The sequence below is a fragment of the Balaenoptera physalus genome (assembly GCF_965194825.1).
Source record: "Balaenoptera physalus genome assembly, chromosome: 5".
In the NCBI taxonomy this organism is placed as follows: domain Eukaryota; kingdom Metazoa; phylum Chordata; class Mammalia; order Artiodactyla; family Balaenopteridae; genus Balaenoptera; species Balaenoptera physalus.
In genome coordinates this window covers 50,059,284-50,081,090 of record NC_138884.1, presented here as the reverse complement: position 1 = coordinate 50,081,090, position 21,807 = coordinate 50,059,284, and the positions used below count along the sequence as shown (strand labels likewise).

Genomic DNA, 21,807 nt, shown 5'->3' with positions numbered 1-21,807 from the left:
TGATTTTTGCTATTGTATCATACAGCTCCCTGGATGAGTCTGAGGTTTGTGTCAACTAAGACAGGGACTGGGAAAAGATGAAAAAGTAGAGAGAGCTATTGAGATCATTTTTACACATTTTGAGCTTGAATTTCCTTTAGGGTATCCAGGTGGGAGTATCTTGTTAAAGAATTGGAAAGAGAGAGAAAAGGGAACTAAAGATAAAGAAGGTATTGCTACATAGACAGTGGTTGATACCAAAGGACCACGTAAGCTCGCTCTGTGTAAGGATATAAACAAAAGCAGCACAGTGGCAAGAATGAACTCTGCAAAGTCTACTGCCCCCTTGAAAATAAATACAAACATAGAACCTTCAAACAACATGAATCCCATAAACTCAACTAGTATTTATTTCCAATTTTACCTTTTGTGACTTTCTGTTCTAGCGTGAGAAAGATTTATTTCGATCATTGCCTCATTGAACTGTGAATTGTTCTCCCCAAACTCCAGCTCCAGAGAGCCCTGGGCTTCTCTGGAAAGTTATCATTACTGATGTTCACAAATTTATCAAAACTGGACCTTTAAAGATTCACATTTTAAATTTATTGTGAATAAATGTTTTTGACAGGGAAGAATACTGTAAAAATTAGAAACAAAATACTTAGTTTCTTCCAATCCTGTCTCCTCCTCCTTCTGGTCCCCTTCCCATGCATCAGCTCCCTCTTGCTGCAAACTGCCTTTACCCTCTGTTGTGCAGAAAGAATCCTAGATGACAACAGAGCAGTCGGCCTGAGTGAAAGAAGAATATATGGCACACACTCTAGCAGTTTAACTGAGAGAGACACGGTAATACTATTTCACTGTTTGCATTGTGGGTGGGGAGGTGGGGGGGGCGGGGTTGGAGTAAAGGACACGTGCTCAATGTAGGCACTGGTTAGCCAGCATTGTTTTTCAACTTCCCAATGGCAGGAAGAATCTCCCTCTTAGCCATCCAGTAGAAGGACAGAGTAATTCAAGGCATGACTGCTTAAATGCTCTTTTAAAAAAAAAAACATGTTTCCCCTCTAAGGTGCATCCTGCATAGGAGACATACATCTGTGGAATGGGCAAGGCAGACCAGAGGGCTTGAGAAGGGGACTTTTTTACATAGTCCAAAATCTCCTGCGTCAGAGCATCTCATCAAGAAAACTGAGCAGTGTCAAGGGCAGAATTTACAGAGCAATTCAAAGGTTCCTGGTGATTCTACCGTATTTTATAAAATTATTTACATTTCTCTTTTTGGTCATGGCAAGGTCCGTTGGCACAAACAGCACAGCCACAAAGTATTCTTTTTGATTTTAATAACTCATCTTATATATATTTATATATATTTATATATCTGCTTATTTTCATTTCCTCAGCAAAAGGGGAAATAAAAATATTGATCTATAAAATAAGCTGATGGTAACACAATGCCAAAAATAGCTTAAGTGCAAGGGGTGAAGCTTGAAAGCAAGCTAAACTGCAATGACATACTGATTTAACATTTTAAATACAAGACTTGCAATAAAATAATTATTGAGATATGCGTCTCATTTTTAGTTTACTTTTTAAAAACTACTCTATATACACATATCCAGTTGTAACACTTGACAGTAGCATTATGGGGCATGATACAACTTTGGTACACATTACAGATATGGATGGGCAATGTCTGTAAATGATATGTCTTCCCCAGTTAGAGCTCTGTACAGCCAGGTGACCAGCCACCTGATCCTATACGCTATTCCCACCAGAACCCCCAGAGTCTTCCCCAGAGCCACTGGAGACAGTGGGAGAAATCAGCCTCACTGGATCCATATCGTGTTTCCTCTCTCGGTTCTCCTGGGTTCCACTGTCAGCTCCCCAAATGTGGAAAAAAACTGCTCCATTTCTTTCTGAAGCATGTCATTTCTCTTCTCTGCATCTTCTTTTGCTCGCTCGGCATTTCGCATTTTGATTTCTATCATTGTGAACTTTTTCCTTTCTTGATCCAGTTCATCGTGGAGGCTCATCATTTCTGTTTCCAAAGTCAAGTTTCGCTGTTCTAAGCTACAAAGGGTGGGGGAAGGAATAAGAGATAAAGCAATTTTATTAATTTGAAATGCAAAAGGGATAAAAAATATTTCCTAAACTGTCTCTGCAATGTTTAGGAAATTGGATTGAGCCTTTCAAATCAATGAAGCAAAGTCCACGGATTAAAAGGTGTATATATGTTCTTTTTTTCACTAATTCCTAAGATGATTTACTATCATTTTGTTGAGACCCCAAGACCTCTCTTGGATGCACTTCATTGTCATTTGATAGCAAATTAATGAATTTTGACAAAAAGAAGTCAGAGACCAATGTCATGGAGCACAGAATGGCAGAAGTAGGAGGCAGCCTAAACCACAAAGCTTCCTGAATCATTATGTAAATCTGGCTTTATTAAAAGAAAGGGGGGGTGGGTCTGATAAAGTTGGAAGAAAAAAAGGACAATTATTTTTGCTTTCTATCAAAAGAAAAAGAATGATAGTGAAAATGTCATTGTTAGAAAGATTAAGTCGACTGCTAAGAATGGACTTCTCTGGGACATATAGAGTTCCATCGTATAAAAGTGGTATTAACAGCAGTCACCTTATAGTAACAAGAGAGGTAGAGATTACATGTGTTGAATAAGTAATTCATCTGACATTCTGTGACAATGGAGTCCACCTAAGTAGCCTACTATCTAAAATTCTCACTGCCTTCCAAGTTAATATATCTTAAGATCTCTAGAGTTATATTTTTATAGGTTGATAGCTATATTCTTTTGGATAACTGTATAATTTTAGATAATTTCCTATAAACAGAGTTTTCCCAATAATCACTAAGTTCCAAAACATAATTTATTATTGCTGTTGTTCAAGAAGGAATAGTAAGCACTTGATTATTAGATGATGTGTCTTGGTAATGGCTGACATTTTAATTTCTCCTATTCTGAGCTAAAGTCCCAGGAGTATGTTTGAATTTGCCATACTACTGAAATTTGAAAGGCTAATGCACAGGTAGCTCTCAGAAATCTGATTATTTTAATAATTTTCAAATTAAAATCTCAATTATTTTTCTGTTTTGAAATAATGAGTCCCATATGTTGATATTTCATCCAGATAATCATAAGAACACTTAAAGATGAATCTGCTCTCTCTTTGTAAGAAACTAGAATTTTTTAAAAAGTCACATTCTATAATCAGTTTAGAAGGCCATTTTGACCACATGATCACATTTTTGTACATAAAAACCTGGTAGTGTGCTGGTTGTCACCCGGAATTATTTTACAATATATTCTCTTTTCTTTCTAAAGCTATTTATTTTAGAACTAAAAAAGTTGGAAGAAACTCAAGCTTAAATACCAAGGAAGACACCCTTTAAAAAATATACTAATGCATTTGTACATAACAGGCACTCATATGAAACTTCCAGGAATCTAATAGACTGGGTTGAAAACAGAAGAAACCCCTCCCACTGTAAGCACAGATCAATGCTGGAAAAATATATAAGAAAAATATTTTTTAAATACACAGCAAGGTTAAAAGAAATAAAAGAGCATCTTCAGGTCATCAGAACCAAGGCAGAAACTCAAATTTAGAACAGTAAATGGAAGCATATGAGGGGTATTGTTCCTGGATAGAAGCCCTGGAAGCTGTGACTAGGTTTTTATTTTTCTCATGGGGAGGAGGAGATCTCAGTATAAGAGAGGCAGAAGGCTGAAAGTGATTCAACTGAGAGCTTGGAACATCAATTGTCTTTATGACAAAGAGACTACAAAAACTCTACTCATGGGCTGAGTGAAGTGACAGAATTAATCAGAAAAGAAAATAAATAAATGAGAAAACAGCTCTGAGGAAAAATTACCCAGAATGCCTCATGTAATGAAAAAAGATGAAAATGTAATATAAGAAAGAGAAGCTAACAGAGATGGAGAATGGATTAAGAAGGTCCAACATACTTTAATAAGGGTTGGAGAGACAGAAAATTGAGAAAATGGGGAGATGAAATAAACAAAAATGGTGATGGATAAAAATACTCCAGAATTGAAAAAAAAAATGTCTTCAAATAATGAAACATAAAGTTTGAAAGTTAATGGAAATATATAGCAGGATGTTATTAATCAAAATAAAAATTATATAGCAATATTAATATGAGAAACAATATTTTGGGGCAAAAAGCATTATTACCATTACTTTATGACAAAAGGATCAATTCATCAGGGAGATATAAACAATTCTGAACTTTTATTCATCTAGCTGTATAGTCTCAAGTTATTCAATATAAAATATAACAAAATTATAAAGATAGATAAATCCATAAAAATTAGGAAATTTTAAGATAACTTTCTTAGAAATTATAGCTCTATCTGATGAAAATTAGGAGAAATGTAAAAGATTTGAACAGCTTGATTAACAGATTTGATCTATTGGTCATATATACAATCCCAAACCAATAATAAGTTAATAAATACTTCTTACAAGACCAAATAATTGATATCATACAAATGAATTTTTCTGAAAGGAGGAGGCGGGGGGGGGGAAATAACATCAAACTCACATGTTTAAAAACTAAAAATCATACATATCAATGATAGATAAAGTATAGTATCTATTTCTCTATCATCTGTCTATCTATCTAGGGATGTATGTATGTATGTGTGTATGTATGTACATATCTATCATCTATCTATCTCTATCATCTATCTATCTATCTATCATCTATCTATCTATCATCTATCATCTATCTATCTATCTATCTATCTATCTATCTATCTATCTATCATCTATCTAATCTATCTATCCTTAATACTTGTAGGGTAGAGTTAAAAAGGAATTGAAAGACAAATGTATAATTCTAAACAGGAATGATCAAGAATTAACTAGAACAGTTACTTCTTATATTTCTGTGGCTTGGTCATGTGGCAGCTCCTCTGCCCTACTTTATCATGGATCTCTCCCTTTGCTTGTCACATGGGTAAAAATGCTACAGTGAAAGAGGCCAATGAATGACATTCTGTTGGAAGCGTCTATTATTTTATCAGTCTCTAAAATGCACCATAGACTCAGAACATAAATGTAGCACCAATGTTCTCATAAATGAACGTGTACATCTGCAACCATTCAGAATAATGTATTCCTATCCTAAGGCAAGTTTCAAGTGTTATCTCTTGCTTCCCAGTGCTAAGTGCTAATTTATCATCATGCCTTGGCAGCAATTCAGAGATTTGGTAGCCAGTGGCTTCCAAGAACTACATTCAATATGAAGAGTAGCCTTATAAGATGATGACTCCATTTTTCTTCTTATTTAAACCTCCTGTCACTTAGCATTATATAGGAAAATTCAAACCAAGTTTCCAAGAAAGTAATTTTTTCAATCTAACATATAAGAAGTAATTTTTTTATATTTACTTTACCATAGCTCTTAAAAATACATATCTTTTGGCTTGATAATTGATAAATGGATGGGAAACATTAAAATACATTAAGGTCAACTTTATATATAAAAAAGAAACCATGTGGGGTTTGGAGCCATGGAAGCAGTTGAAGCAGGACAAAGACTGAGGTTCACAAACTATGAGGACCCTAAACAGGAAGGGGTCTACCAAGGCACAGTCTGGGACTGGGACTGAGGCCACTAGAGGGGCTACTTCAGGCTGAACTGAGCCTCAGCCCTTCTCTTGAGAGTGCAGTGTCCTTCCCTTATACTACACTGAAAGGAGAACATAAAAACAATCAGTTTTGTAATTCTGTGACCCTGGTGAAATCACGGGGTGTGGTGATGCTCAGGTTTCCAGCACAAGGTTGTATTTGTGAATCCTGGGCTCCATTCTCTGTATTCCTGCCTTTCAAGATGTTGGAGCATCTGGCAGTCAGGGGTACTGTCAACACAGGATGCTCAGCCAATACCACATGTCTTGCCCAGGTTGCTTCCCTGAAGTTGCTAAGCCATCGCTACCTTGGTCATCTTATGAGAAGATGTCAACTGCTATCAATTAGGTTTCAGCACAACTGCTTCCTTATAATTCATATTTTTTGCTCCCCACTTAGGCTACAATTTCCATTGTCCATATGAATACACTTCATGCCATCACTTTTCTCAGAAACCTCCCTGGATTCCAATCCCAGAGTAAAAGCCAAAGACTTAAGATGATCCTGAAGGCTCTAAGGTACCTCTCTGAGCTCCTCACTGATTCCATCTCACGGCATTTCCACTCCTCCTGGACATCTGCATAGCTGCCTCTTTAACCTCCTATAAGGCCCGACACTTAGAATTACCCCTCACCAACACTTCTTACCCCTCTTCCCTGCTTTAGTCTTCTACTTAGCATGAGACCTATTTTACTTATTTATCTGTCTCCTCCAGTGGAATGGAAGCATGCTCCACAAGGGCTGAGTTTTTGTTTGTTTTATCCACTGCTGACTCCTCGGGGTCTGGGTCTGAGCTTGGGAGAGAACAGACACTCTCCCAGCATTCAACAATGGAAAAAATGAACAAAAAGATCTGTTTACTTCTCCAACTTCTCTTTATCCTCATTTCATCCTCTTCCTGTGAGAACAGACTCCTTGTTCTGCATTCATCCCCTTCCGCTCCTCTCCCCAGCCCTCGAACACAAATCCACACATTTATTAACAAGAGACAGTATTACTGAGCAACTGCTCTGTGCCAGGGACAACATGCAATGATTTCTTACATGCTTTTGTGGTAGATACTGCTAGAATTTAAAATGTTCACGTTAGGGAGCTGAGATTCACAGAGATGAAGTGAGCTTTCCCAAAGTCCCACAGCTTACAAACGGTGAAGCTAGGACTTGAACCCAGGTCTCTGACTTTGGAGTCAGCATATTTACCCTCTGGGTGAGCCTGTCTCATATTAGGAGGCTATCGCACCCTCTCTGGCAGTTTGGGGCTCCAGATTTTCCTCACCTCTTTATCCTGGACTCATACTCTATCTTCTGTTTGGTCATTTCCTGCTTCAGGCTGGACACTAAACTATGCAGCGCGCTGTGATTGCTGGTGTGGCCAACAAAGGTCTCACTGTTGTCGCTGCTGCTGGTGGCACGACTACTTCGACCGCCCACACTCCTCCGGTCACTTTTGTTTTCATAGTCCCCGGGGTGGGAAAGGTCGTCCTGCGGGGGCCCATCCAAAACGGGGTCCTCAAAGTTCCCACCGTAAAAGTCTTGTTCTGGGCAGGTGGTGGTGGAGGAGCGGCAGGAGTTGGAGTTCTCAGGGAGGGAGATTTCACAGGAGGAAGTGGACCAGGTGGCACTGTCGACGCTCTGCTTGTCGTCAAGGCTCATCACGGAGAACTGCTGGTGGACGTTGTCATAGGTGGAGAGTCTGTTGTGCTGGCCCGACTCTCCTGCTTGCTCTTTCTGCTTGTTATCTCTCAGGGTCACGTAGCCATTGGGCAGCCAGCTCATGCTGCGACCATTCAGGGGGTTCCCGAGGGTATCTGTGTTCAAAATGCCCATCCGCACCGTTCCGTTCTGTACACTCTGGGTGCCCATTTTGGTACCAGACCCCTTCAGGGAAGAGGTCCTTCTGGCCTGTAAGCTCCCATTGGGAGTGGTTTGGGCTTTCTCAAGTCCTTCTGCATTACTGCTGCTGAAGGACCCATTGGTGACTATCCCACTGCCCTTATTGAAGGCGGGATTCTTTTTGACCATGAGAGGGGGGCTCCTAGAGACATCCAGCTTGTGAACGCTGTTCCTTGGGCTGTTGGTTTTGCTGCCTGATAGAGCTGTGGGGGATCCGTTATCCGTGCTGCTTCTCTGGGGAGACTCAGACTTGTCCCAAGAGCACCGCCTTCCAGGACTGTCCTTGGTATTATTGTTCTCCTTGTTCTGTAGCTGACCCATGGTGGCCTTCTTCTGAAGTTCATTGTTGTTGTTGCTCACTCCATCCTGCGGCTTGCTTTGTAACTCTGCATCTTTGGGGAAGAGGCGATCGTGTTTGCTAATCATCATTGACATCAACTGTTGGACCACCACAGTGCCTGGAATTGCATAGAAAACAAAATAGCATGATTGAAACAGTTTTATTTCTTATTTTGAATGTGACTCTTAAAGAGTTCTTAAAGGGTTCAGGTGAACATTCAGCATTATTATTAGCAGTGCCAAACTATATTCTTAATGATGATAATAGCAATATTATCTATAACAATATTAACTGCTAAAATTTCTTGAGTATTTAACATGAACTATACCAAGCACTTTACTTTTGTTAGTGTAGTTGGATTAAAAAAAAAAAAAAATCTATGAATAGATACTGTTCTATCTAACTTTCACTGTCTTATGAAAGTTAAGTAACTTGATCAGCATCCCAAAGCTATTAAGGAGAAAATGCAGGGCTTGAACCCAGAATTAATTAGTTCCAAAGACCAGCCTCTTCATTGTTACACATTTCTTGCAAGGTTGACATTTAATTATGAAAAATCTTTCTTTGAGGAAGTCACTGTTATCTCTCATCAGGCAATTGCCTCAAACTATCAAGACATTTGTAGTGGCATCTCAAAGTGGAACCCTATAAAATCTCTAGTGGATGTATGGTCTGTCTTTATAATATAGCAAGACAATGAAGTTCCATACAACTTTTGCTCAGCATTCAAGACCTTCAGGGCATTTTAAGTGACATTAGCCAAAATGGTGTAATAAAGACCTACAAGAATCCTCTCCTCCATAAAAGCAACTGACAAAAATATTCTGAATCATCATTTTCAGAACTTTGGAAATTAAATAAAGGCTTGTTGTAATCTGGAGAGTGTTTATTAAAAAAAAAAATCATTGAATCTTGGTAAAGAACAGCAAGCACTGTGGTATTTTAACTCATCCTATTCCTATCCTCCTCTCTGCAGTGGCCTTGAAAACTAACAGCCCACAATCACAGTGGGAACCAGCAGTCTGGCAGCCACTGGAATGGGAAAAGCAGGGTTGGAAATCCTTCAAAGTCCCATTCCCAAAGAATTGTCATTATTTTACTTGTTTGGTGGTTCCCTGGAAGACGCCACTCAAGAGGTTTGTCTTCATTTTATCTGACTAAGAATTTGACCAGAGTGAGCAAGACTTTTCTCAAGGTCATTTGTCAAAAACAATTAGGGGCTCTTTCATTTAAAATCATGTTTGCCTGAAGCAAGTGGATAACAGTTGAAGACAAACAATAGGATAAACAAAAAGCTTAGAAGGAAAATCTGAGGAAAGAGATTTCCATAGGAGGTGTTGAAAAGCTCTCCTTTATTCCTGAGAATTTAGAAGATTACATGCATGCTTAGGGTTCTGTGCATGCCTAGGGTTATATGCATGCTCAGGAAAGAACTGAGAAGTCCCGAAGCTCTCACCTCTGACTGATCTTGAGGCTCTGCACAAAAAGGATCTGAATGCTAAAGCAGAGTTGTAACCTGCCTGGCTGAGTGTTGAAAGTTTGCCCCAACATGCACACAGAATGTCTTGGTAAAGATTGGGAGACTTATTAGCTATAGTCTTTTAATCTTTGTTCAATCCCTAGCTGACAACTAAGTAAGCCAAGCAGAGACTTCAGTGGCCACAGATGACAAATAATATAGACTTTAGAGAATTAGTTCAGAAAACTCACTAAAAAACCAAACAACAAACAGCAACAACAACAAAGGGAGGGTAAGAATCTGATATCCAGAGTTCCCATATTATTATATTATTAAAAAATGCGCAGTTTTCAAAAAAATAATGCTACATGCAAAAAATAAACAAAGCATGGCCCATATACAAGGAAAAAAAAAAAAAAAAAAAACAGACTCTGAGGAAACCCAGACACCGTACTCACTGGTCAAAGACTTTAAATTTGCTATTTTAAATGTTTTCTAATAAATGAAGGAACCAAAGGAAAGTGAGAATAATGTTTCACCAAATATCAATAAAGAGCTTGAAAGTATAGAAAAGAATCAAATAGATATTCTGGAGTTGAAAGGTACAATAACTGAAATGAAAAGAATAAGTAGAGGGAATCAACAACAGACTTGAGCAGGCAGAAGAAAGAATCAGCATACCTGAAGACAACTGTGGTTACCCAGTCTGAGCAACATAAGGAAGAGGAATAAAGACAAATGAGCAGAGCCTCAGAGACCTGTGGGACACCATCAAGCATACTAGCATAGGCGTAATGGTATCCCAGGAGGAGAGTAGAAAGAGAAATGAGCAGAAAGAATATTTGAAGAAATAGTTGCTGGAATTTGATGAAATTTGATGAAAAACTATGAGTCTACACATTCAAGAAGCTCATCAAATTCCAAGCAAGCTAAATGCAAAAGGATCCAGACCTAGACCCATCATAGTCAAACTGTCTTAAACCAAAGACAAAGAGAGAACCTTGAGAACAGCAAGAGATAACCAACTCATGTATAATGGATTCTCAATAAGATTATCAGCTGATTTTTCATCATTCTTATTGCCAGAATTACATTATCCAGCAAACCTATGCTTCAAAAATGAGGGACAAATAAGACATTCCTAGCTAAACAAAAACTGAGAGAATTTGCCACTAGCAAATCTGCTCTGCAAGAAATATCAACACTTCAGCACATTTTAAACAAAGAGAAGACCTTCAAGAAAGAAAATAATTCTCTTACACAAATGAAAATGCTGAGGTTCTCATTTGATCCTCATATTTCTATTATTCACTGTAAAGTATGATTAGAAATCAATACCTACAAGTTTCAGATAGTAAAAATAACTCAGACAACAGTGGATAGAAAGGCTAATCTATCATAAAAAGCAGTAATATTCTTTCTAAAAATTGGTGGATTTATCAGGTTTTATGGCATATTAGCTGAAATCTCAAAATATATTTTCACATATTCCTCACTGACTTACATGCTGGGCTGCTCCCACCCCTTAAACTAGGCCACCACCACTAACTAGGCTTCTAAAGTAGTTTCACAAATTTAGGTGTCCCAATCCCCTAAGAATCTTTGTAAGAATTTTATTCATATACCCACAATAAAGCAGTGTAGGCTCATGAAAGCATTAATCATCTTTGCTTTGGCTTGAACTATATTAATGTGGTGTGTTAACTGTGTTTCTTTTATCATGTTGATAAAAGCTCCTAAGAGTAGTCTCTGATAAATAAATACAGGGAAACAAATTTTAGTTAGTAAAGGTAATATTATTTAAAATACTTAAATAAATTTGGTGAAGAAAATGATAAGTGCTGTTGACAATGCAGATATCTACTGAAATAGCTGCTAGTAGCTGTCAGAGAGTAGAAGTCTGACTTGGAATGAGGCCACTCATTAGCTTAAAGCAACACCTGGGCAGGATTTCGCTCTGAATATAATTCAAATTCTGAATAGGAAAATATGTGTTATATTCATCTATATCCTGCACACTTCTGTAATGATTCAAAACTTCTAACATATTTAGATTAGGAATCTGCAGTGTGTTAGGTCTGATGCTGGCCAGTGCTGCTCAAACATTAATGTTCATACAAATTATCTGGAGATTGTGTTCAAATGTAAATACTGAGTGGGGCAAGAGATTTTACATTTCTAACCAGCCCCCAGATGACACCAGCGATAACAGAATAGTAGCACTGGCAGAGCATAGAGGACCCACCACAGACAGACCTTCTGAATCAGAATTTCAGCAATATTCCTAGATGATTCCTGTGTGTATTAGAGTTTGTGAAACTGTGTTAGGTAGAAATGTTTCACTTACATCTTCTAAATTTTCTCAGAAGGCTGTGAGATAGGACTTAACATTTTTCAGATGAGAAAATTGAGGTTCAGAGAGGTTACAGTTTTGCCCAGGGACACACAGATGATAAGTGACCAGGGTGAAATATGATACTTCATCTTCTCTCTCCAAATCATGTACTTGTCCAACTATATTTCAGCTGTTGGATTTATTTATTTACTTATTTATTTATTATTGGAGTAAAATTGCTTTACAATGTTGTTAGTTTCTGCTGTACAATGAAGTGAATCAGCTATATGTATACCCTCCCTCTTGGACCTCCCCCCCACCTCCACCATGCCACCCATCTAGGTCAACACAGAGCACCGAACTGAGCTCCCTGTGCTATACAGCAGGTTCCTGCTAGCTATCTATTTTATGTAGTGTATTTATCTCAAACCTAATCTCCCAATTCGTTCCACCCTCCCCTTCCCCCCCATGTCCATATGTCCATTCTCTATGTCTGCATCTCTATTCCTGCCCTACAAATAGGTTCATCTGTACAATTTTTCTAGATTCCACATATATGCGTTAATATACGATATTTGTTTTTCTCTTTCTGGCTTACTTCACTCTATATGACAGACTCTAGATCCATCCACATCTCTACAAATGACCCAATTTCGTCCCTTTTTATGGCTGAGTAATATTCCATTGTTTATATGTACCACATTTTCTTTTTCCATTCATCTACTGTTGGACATTTAGGTTGTTTCCATGTCCTGGCTATTGTAAATAGTGCTGCAGTGAACATTGGGGTACATGTGTCCTTTTGAATTATGGTTTTCTCATGGTATATGCCCAGTAGTGGGATTGCTGGGTCACATGGTAGCTCTCTTTTTAGTTTTTAAAGGAACCTCCATGCTGTTCTCCATAGTGGCTCTATCAATTTACATTCCCACCAACAGTGCAAAAGGGTTCCCTTTTCTCCACACCCTCTCCAGCATTTATTGTTTGTAGATTGTTTGATGATGGCCACACTGACCAGTGTGAGGTGATACCTCATGGTAGTTTTTATTTGCTGCACTAATAATTATTTGCATCACTAATAATTAGTGATGTTGAGCATCTTTTCATGTGCCTCTTGGCCATCTGTATGTCTTCTTTGGTGAAATGTCTATTTAGGTCTTCTGCCCCTTTTTTAATTGGGTTTTTTGTTTTTATGATATTGAGCTCCATGAACTGTTTATATATTTTGGAGATTACTCCTTTATCCATTGCTTCATTTGCAAATATTTTCTCCCATTCTGAGGGTTATCTTTTCATCTTGTTTATGGTTTTCTTTGCTGTACTAAAACTTTTAAGTTTAATTAGGTCCTATTTGTTTGTTTTTGTTTTTATTTTCATTACTCTAGGAGGTGGGTCAAAAAAGATCTTGCTGTGGTTTATGTCAAAGAGTGCTTTTCTTATGTTTTCCTCTAAGAGTTTTATAGTGTCTGGTCTTATATTTAGGTCTGTAATCCATTTGGAGTTTATTTTTATGTATGATGTTAGATATCACAAAAATAGAAAATTACAGACCAATATCACTGATGACTATAGATGCAAAAATCCTCAACAAAAAACTAGCAAACAGAATCCAACAACAAATTAAAAGGATCATACACCATGATCAAGTGGAATTTATCGCAGGAATGCAAGGATTCTTCAATATATGCAAATCAATCAATGTGATACACCATATTAACAAATTAGGGAATAAAAACCATACAATCATCTCAATAGATGCAGAAAAAGCTTTTGACAAAATTCAACACCCAAAAGCACAGGGAGGTCAACTCGATGCTTTGTGACCACCTAGAGGGGTGGGATAGGGAGGGTGGGAAGGAGACGCAAGAGGGAGGGGATATGGGGATATATGTATACATATAGCTGATTCACTTTGTTATACAGCAGAAACTAACACAACATTGTAAAGCAATTATACTCCAATAAAGATGTTCAAAAAAAAGACTCTACAGAAAATGAGCATAGAGGCAACCTACCTCAACATAATAAAAGCTATATATGACAAACCCACAGCAAATACTCAACAGTGAAAAACAAAGCATTTCCAATAAGATCATGAACAAGACAAGGATGTCCACTCTCACCCCTCTTATTCAACATAGTTTTGGAAGTAATAGCCATGGCAATCAGAGAAGAAAAAGAAATAAAAGGGAATGCAGCACCACCAAACCAGCTTTACAATAAATGCTAAAGGAACTTCTCAAGGCAGGAAACACAAGAGAAGGAAAAGACCTACAATAACGAATACAAAACAATTAAGAAAATGGTAATAGGAACATATATATCAAAAATTACCTTAAATGTAAATGTATTAAATGCCCCAACCAAAAGACATAGACTGGCTGAATGGATACAAAAACAAGACCCATATATATGCTGTCTACAAGGGACCACTTCAGACCTAGGGACACATACAGACTGAAAGTGAGGGGATGGAAAAAGATATTCTATGCAAATGGAAATCAAAAGAAAGCAGGAGTAGCCATTCTCATATCAGACAAAATAGACTTTAAAATAAAGCCTATTACAAGACACAAAGAAGGACACTAGAAGGACACTACATAATGATCAAGGGATCAATGCAAGAAGAAGATATAACAAGAGTAAATATTTATGCACCCAACAGAGGAGCACCTCAATACATAAGGCAAATATTAACAGCCATAAAAGGGGAAATCGACAGTAACACAATCATAGTAGGGGACTTTAACACCCCATTTTCACCAAAGGACAGATCATCCAAAATGAAAATAAATAAGGAAACACAAGCTTTAAATGATACATTAAACAACATGGACTTAATTGATATTTATAGGACATTCCATCCAAAAACAACAGAATAAACTTTCTTCTCAATTGCTCATGGAACATTCTCCAGGATAGATCATATCTTGGGTCACAAATCAAGCCTTGGTAAATTTAAGAAACTTGGAATCGTATCAAGTATCTTTTCTGACCACAAAGCTATGAGAATAGATATCAATTACAGGAAAAAATCTGTAAAAAATACAAATATATGGAGGCTAAACAATACACTACTTAATAACCAAGAGATCACAGAAGAAATCAAAGAGGAAATCAAAAAATACCTAGAAACAAAGGACAATGGAGACATGATGACCCAAAACCTATGGGATGCAGCAAAAGCAGTTCTAAGAGGGAAGTTTATAGCAATACAATCCTACCTTAAGAAACAGGAAACATCTCAAATAAACAAACTAACCTTGCACCTACAGTAATTAGAGAAAGAAGAACAAAAAAACCCCAGAGTTAGCAGAAGGAAAGAAATCATAAAGATCAGAGCAGAAATAAATGAAAAGGAAATGAAGGAAACGATAGCAAAGATCAATAAAACTAAAAGCTGGTTCTTTGAGAAGATAAACAAAATTGATAAACCATTAGCCAGACTCATCAAAAAAAAAAAGGGAGAAGACTCAAATCAATAGAATTAGAAATGAAAAAGAAGTAACAACTGACACTGCAGAAATACAAACGATCATGAGAGATTACTACAAGCAACTCTATGCCAATAAAATGGACAACCTGGAAGAAATGGACAAATTCTTAGAAAGGCACAACCTTCCGAGACTGAACCAGGAAGAAATAGAAAATCTGAACAGACCAATCACAGGCACTGAAATTGAAACTGTGATTAAAAATCTTCCAACAAACAAAAGCCCAGGACCTGTTGGCTTCACAGGTGAATTCTACCAAACATTTAGAGAAGAGCTAACACCTATCCTTCTCAAACTCTTCCAAAATATAGCAGAGGGAGGAACACTCCCAAACTCATTGTACGAGGCAACCATCACCCTGATACCAAAACAAGAAAAAGATGTCACAAAGAAAGAAAACTACAGGCTAATATCACTGATGAACATAGATGCAAAAATCATCAACAAAATACTAGCAAACAGAATCCAACAGCACATTAAAAGGATCATACACCATGATCAAGTGGGGTTTATTCCAGGAATGCAAGGATTCTTCAATATATGCAAATCAATCAATGTGATACACCATATTAACAAATTGAAGGAGAAAAACCATATGATCATCTCAATCGATGCAGAGAAAACTTTCGACAAAATTCAACGCCCATATATGATAAAAACCCTGCAGAAAGTAGGCATAGAGGGAATTTTCCTGGACATAATAAAGGCCATATATGACAAACCCACAGCCAACATCATCCTCAATGGTGAAAAACTGAAACCATTTCCACTAAGATCAGGAACAAGACAAGGTTGCCCACTCTCACCACTATTATTCAACATAGTTTTGGAAGTGTTAGCCACAGCAATCAGAGAAGAAAAAGAAATAAAAGGAATCCAAATTGGAAAAGAAGAAGTAAAACTGTCACTGTTTGCAGATGACATGATACTATACATAGAGAATCCTAAAGATGCTACCAGAAAACTACTAGAGCTAATCAATGAATTTGGTAAAGTAGCAGGATACAAAGTTAATGCACAGAAATCTCTGGCATTCCTATACACTAATGATGAAAAATCTGAAAGTGAAATTAAGAAAACACTCCCATTTACCATTGTAACAAAAAGAATAAAATATCTAGGAATAAACCTACCTAAGGAGACAACAGACCTGTATGCAGAAAATTATAAGACACTGATGAAAGAAATTAAAGATGATACAGATAGATGGAGAGATATACCATGTTCTTGGATTGGAAGAATCAACATTGTAAAAATGACTCTATTATCCAAAGCAATCTACAGATTGAATGCAATCCCTATCAAACTACCACTGGCATTTTTCACAGAACTAGAACAAAAAAATTCACAATTTGTATGGAAACACAAAAGACCCCGAATAGCCAAAGCAATGTTGAGAACGAAAAATGGAGCTGGAGGAATCAGGCTCCCTGACTTCAGATTATACTGCAAAGCTACAGTAATCAAGACAGTATGGTACTGGCACAAAAACAGAAATATAGATCAATGGAACAGGATAGAAAGCCCAGAGTTAAACCCACGCACATATGGTCACCTTATCTTTTATAAAGGAGGCAAGCATATACAGTGGAGAAAAGACAGCCTCTTCAATAAGTGGTGCTGGGAAAACTGGACAGGTATATGTAAAAATATGAAATTAGAGCCCTTCCTAACACCATACACAAAAATAAACTCAAAATGGATTAAAGACCTAAGTGTAAGGCCAGACACTCTCAAACTCTTAGAGGAAAACATAGGCAGAACACTCTATGACATAAATCACAGCAAGATCCTTTTTGACCCACCTCCTAGAGAAATGGAAGTAAAAACAAAAATAAACAAATGGGACCTAATGAAGCTTAAAAGCTTTTGCACAGCAAAGGAAACCATAAACAAGATGAAAAGACAACCCTCAGAATGGGAAAAAATATTGCAAATGAAGCAACTGACAAAGGATTAATCTCCAAAATTTACAATCAGCTCATGCAGCTCAATAACAAAAAAACAAACAACCCAATCTAAAAATGGGCAGAAGACCTAAATAGACATTTCTCCAAAGAAGATATACAGATTGCCAACAGGCACCTGAAAGAATGCTCAACATCATTAATCATTAGAGAAATGCAAATCAGAAGTTCAATGAGATATCACCTCACACCGGTCAGAATGGCCATCATCAAAAAATCTAGAAACAATAAATGCTGGAGAGGGTGTGGAGAAGAGGGAACCCTCTTGCACTGCTGGTGGGAATGTAAACTGATACAGCCACTATGGAGAACAGTATAAAGGTTCCTTAAAAAACTAAAAATAGAACTACCATACGACCCAGCAATCCCACTACTGGGCATATACCCTGAGAAAACCATAATTCAAAAAGAGACGTGTACCACAATGTTCACTGCAGCACTATTTACAATCGCCAGGACATGGAAGAAACCTAAGTGTCCATCGACAGATGAATGGATAAAGAAGATGTGGCCCATATATACAATGGAATATTACTCAGCCATATAAAGAAGTGAAATTGAGTTATTTGTAGTGAGGTGGATGGACCTAGAGTCTGTCATACAGAGTGAAGTAAGTCAGAAAGAGAAAAACAAATACCGTATGCTAACACATATATATGGAATCTAAAAAAAAAAAATGGTTATGAAGAACCTAGGGGCAGGACGGGAATAAAGATGCAGACCTACTAGAGAATGGACTTGAGGACACGGGGAGGGGGAATGGTAAGCTGGGACGAAGTGAGAGAGTGGCATGGACATATATACACTACCAAATGTAAAGTAGATAGCTAGTGGGAAGCAGCTGCATAGCACAGGGAGATCAGCTTGGTGCTTTGTGACCACCTAGAGGGGTGGGATAGGGAGGGTGGGAGGGAGGGAGACACAAGAGGGAAGAAATATGGGGATATATGTATATGTATAGTTGATACACTTTGTTATAAAGCAGAAACTAACACACCATTGTAAGGCAATTATATTCCAATAAAGATGTTAAAAAATAAGAAATAAAAGGAATGCAAATTGGAGAAGAAGAAGTACAACAGTCACTGTTTGCAGATGACATGATACTATACATAGAGAACCCTAAAGATGCCACCAGAAAACTACTAGAGCTAATCAATGAATTTGGTAAAATTGCAGGATACAAAATTAATGCACAGAAATCTCTGGCATTCCTACACACTAACAATGAAAAATCAGAAAGAGAACTTAGGAAACAATCCCATTTACCATTGCAACAAAAAGAATAAAATACCTAGGGATAAACCTACCTTAGGAGGCAAAAGACTTGTACTCAGAAAACTATAAAACACTGATGAAAGAAATCAAAGATGACATGAACAGATGGAGAAATATACCACATTCTTGGATTGGAAGAATCAATATTGTGAAAATGACTATACTACCCAAAGCAATCTACAGATTCAATGCAATCCCTGTCAAACTACCAATGGCATTCTTCACAGAATTAGAACAAAATATTTTACAATTTGTATGGAAACACAAAAGGCCCCAAATAGCCAAAGCAATCTTGAGAAAGAAAAATGGAGCTGGAGGAATCAGGCTACCTGACATCAAACTATACTACGGTATAGTTTGGTATCAGTATAAAAACAGAAATATAGATCAATGGTACAGGATAGAAAGCCTAGAGATAAACACACACACACATGGTCACCTAATTTATGACAAAGGAGCCAAGAATATACAATGGAGAAAGAGACAGCCTCTTCAATAAGTGGTGGTGGGATAACTGGACAGCTACATGTAAAAGAATGAAATTAGAACAGCTGTTGGATTTAAAACTGTAGTAATAATAAGTAAACTTGGTGTTGTTCTAAATAAGAAACTAAATAAAAGACAACTGTCTACTGAATCATCAATTATGATGGAGCTGTGGAAGAAAAAAGACTGAATGAAATTAATGGTATTATACATCTATCTTTTCTCTTTTAGTAACTTCTAAATTTGTCATCCTATTTTCAATGCATGTGGCAGTGAATCTGAAGAAAAGATTTTAGCATGTTTAAAATGACTGTCACCACTGACACCATCATGTCCTGTGTTTGAAGACAACTGTTTCACTATTTGCCCATATGACGGATATACTTTCAAAGGTTAGCAGCCTCTGTTATATATGGCTCTGTCTAGTACTTTGGGAAAATAGAGCTTTACCCATCACTGGAATATTAACATTTGAAACATCACTGCTTTTTCTTTTTTTACATATTAATATAAACAATGTATTTATATTTTTTAAAACAATCAAAGTAGGGAGAAGAGGTGCACTGTTCACATTTTTGCAAATACTTTTAATATTTTTAAGACCGACTTGTGGAAGATAACTGGATTTAATGTTTTTAAGACTGGCTTGTAGAAGATAACTGGATTCTCGTATCAGTTATGTATCAATTTAGAAACATCACTGCTTTTTATCACAGTTGTGAACTGTGTGGGGCATTTAATTAATTGAAGAGAGATATCCTCGAGGTCTCCATGATGAAATATGTGAACAACTATGCCAGTGTATACCTGCCACGATTATAGAGTGAGTGTCAGATCCCTAGAGATTTAGAAATATATTTCTATTACCTTGGAAGGCTTTGCTTTCATCTAGTTTCCAGAATAGTAAATGGCAATCATTTCTTGCAAAGGGACTTCCTTTCAATTTTTATAGCTATTTAGGACAGACTAGCCTGGTAATAATAATGATGTATGTGTCATTATATACATTATCTTTTTTTCCTTTTTATTCTCACCTCTCTGTCATTCTCTTCCTTAGACTGCTAATAAGAAACATGAAGCCGAAATAAATGAGGTCGGAGTGGTTATAATCACCTGTCTATTCTGAAGAGTCCAAGCAGATTTGGGAGTCCCACTGGACTACATGTTCCAACAATTCCCCAGGCTCATATAATTTTATACAGGTTGAATTTAAACACCATATTATGGGGCACTTTTTTTCATAAGAACTGGATAAGAATTCAATTTTCCTTTGAAGGTACCTAGGCACTTTAAAATACATATGTACGGCAGCATTCTATTGATATGTAGATTAAGTTTGTATTTTTTGCAATACATTACCTTGTACATGTCTCATTTTGCACATGTACAAGATATCTGTGAGGTATATGATAAATTTGGACAAACGACAGTCCTTTAATCACCACCTAATCATTATATAGATAATTCCCTTGTGCCCCTTTGTAGCCAATCCCCAATCCATGGCAACCACTGATTTGCTTTCTGTCACTACAGTTTTTTCTTTTCTAGAATTTCACATAAATGCAATTATACAGTATGAAGTCTTTTGTGTCTAGGCATTACTCACTTAGCATAATGCTTTTGTCATTTATCCATATTGTTATCCATGTATCAGTAGTTCATTCTTTTTTTTTTCATTCTTTTTATTGCTGAGTAGAATTCCATTTCATGGATGTATCAAAATTTGTTTATCTATTCAATAATTGAAGGACAATTGATCATCTTCAGATTGGAGCTATTATGAATAAAGTTGACATAAATATTGACTATAAGTCTTAGGGGAACATATGTTTTTCTTTTTTAGCACACAGCTTTATTTAATTTGGAAAAAATATCTTTAAATTGTGTTGGACTTTTTTTTGCTATACAGTTAGGTGTTTGAAGATAAGTTGGATTTTTTTTACACTTATAGGCTTTATTTATTTATTTATTTATTTATTTATTTATTTTTAAATTTATTTATTTATTTATTTTTGGCTGTGTTGGGTCTTCGTTTCTGTGCGAGGGCTTTCTCTAGTTGTGGCAAGCGGGGGCCACTCTTCATCGCGATGCGCGGGCCTCTCACTATCGCGGCCTCTCTTGTTGTGGAGCACAGGCTCCAGACGCGCAGGCTCAGTAGTTGTGGCTCACGGGCCTAGTCGCTCCGCGGCATGTGGGATCTTCCCAGACCAGGGCGCGAACCCGCGTCCCCTGCATTAGCAGGCAGATTCTCAACCACTGCGCCACCAGGGAAGCCCCTAGGCTTTATTTTGATCCATGTCCTTTTGAATTGCATAGTTTCTAATGCAAAACCTTTAGAGCAGTTTTAGGTTTTTAACAGTTTTAGATTCCATTGATGAACCAATATTGACACATTATTATTATTATTATTAACTAAAGTCCACAGTTTGTATTAGAAATCACTCTTTGTGAGATCTGGGTTTTGACAAATGCATAATATCATGTATCCACCATTTACAGTATCATACAGAATAATGTTTCATGGCCCTAAAAATACTTTGTGCTCCAACTATTCCTCCTTTTCTTCCCCAAACCTCTATTGAATCATTAGGATTTCTTTTAAAAACTTTATATAGAGACTGTAACTTTTAACATTATCACCAAGGTAATACCTTTCTGAGGGCACAATACAATGTCTCAATGTCAGGGTTTTCTACTCTGGTTGTGGGAAACACAATTATTTCAAGCTTGGTGTGAGGCCCAGGAATGGCTCATACTACTGATTTCTGGTACTCTCCCCCAGAAAGTAGTGTAGGGTCCTCTCATGCAAGCATAAATCAATTCTTAGGCAAAGACTTGAGGGATACCCTCTGCAGATCTCTGAACAATCTCTATGTCTAGTTCTCTCTTTTCTGCTGCTTAA

At 37.1% G+C, this 21,807-nt stretch overlaps 1 protein-coding gene across 4 annotated transcripts in view; it reads right to left on the bottom strand.

Moving 5' to 3' along the window:
- Positions 1-559: 559 nt before the first annotated feature.
- Positions 560-21,807, bottom strand: part of ARHGAP24 (Rho GTPase activating protein 24) — a 510,476-nt gene continuing 489,228 nt past the window's right edge. For all 4 annotated transcript variants that reach the window (XM_082463237.1, XM_082463240.1, XM_082463239.1 and 1 more), the window contains 2 exons: positions 6,930-8,004; positions 560-2,049 (listed from right to left, as the gene is read on the bottom strand). In XM_082463237.1, coding sequence (XP_082319363.1) covers positions 1,806-2,049; positions 6,930-8,004 — 1,319 coding nt within the window. In that variant the 3' untranslated portion in view covers positions 560-1,805. The remainder of the gene's footprint in view (positions 2,050-6,929; positions 8,005-21,807) is intronic.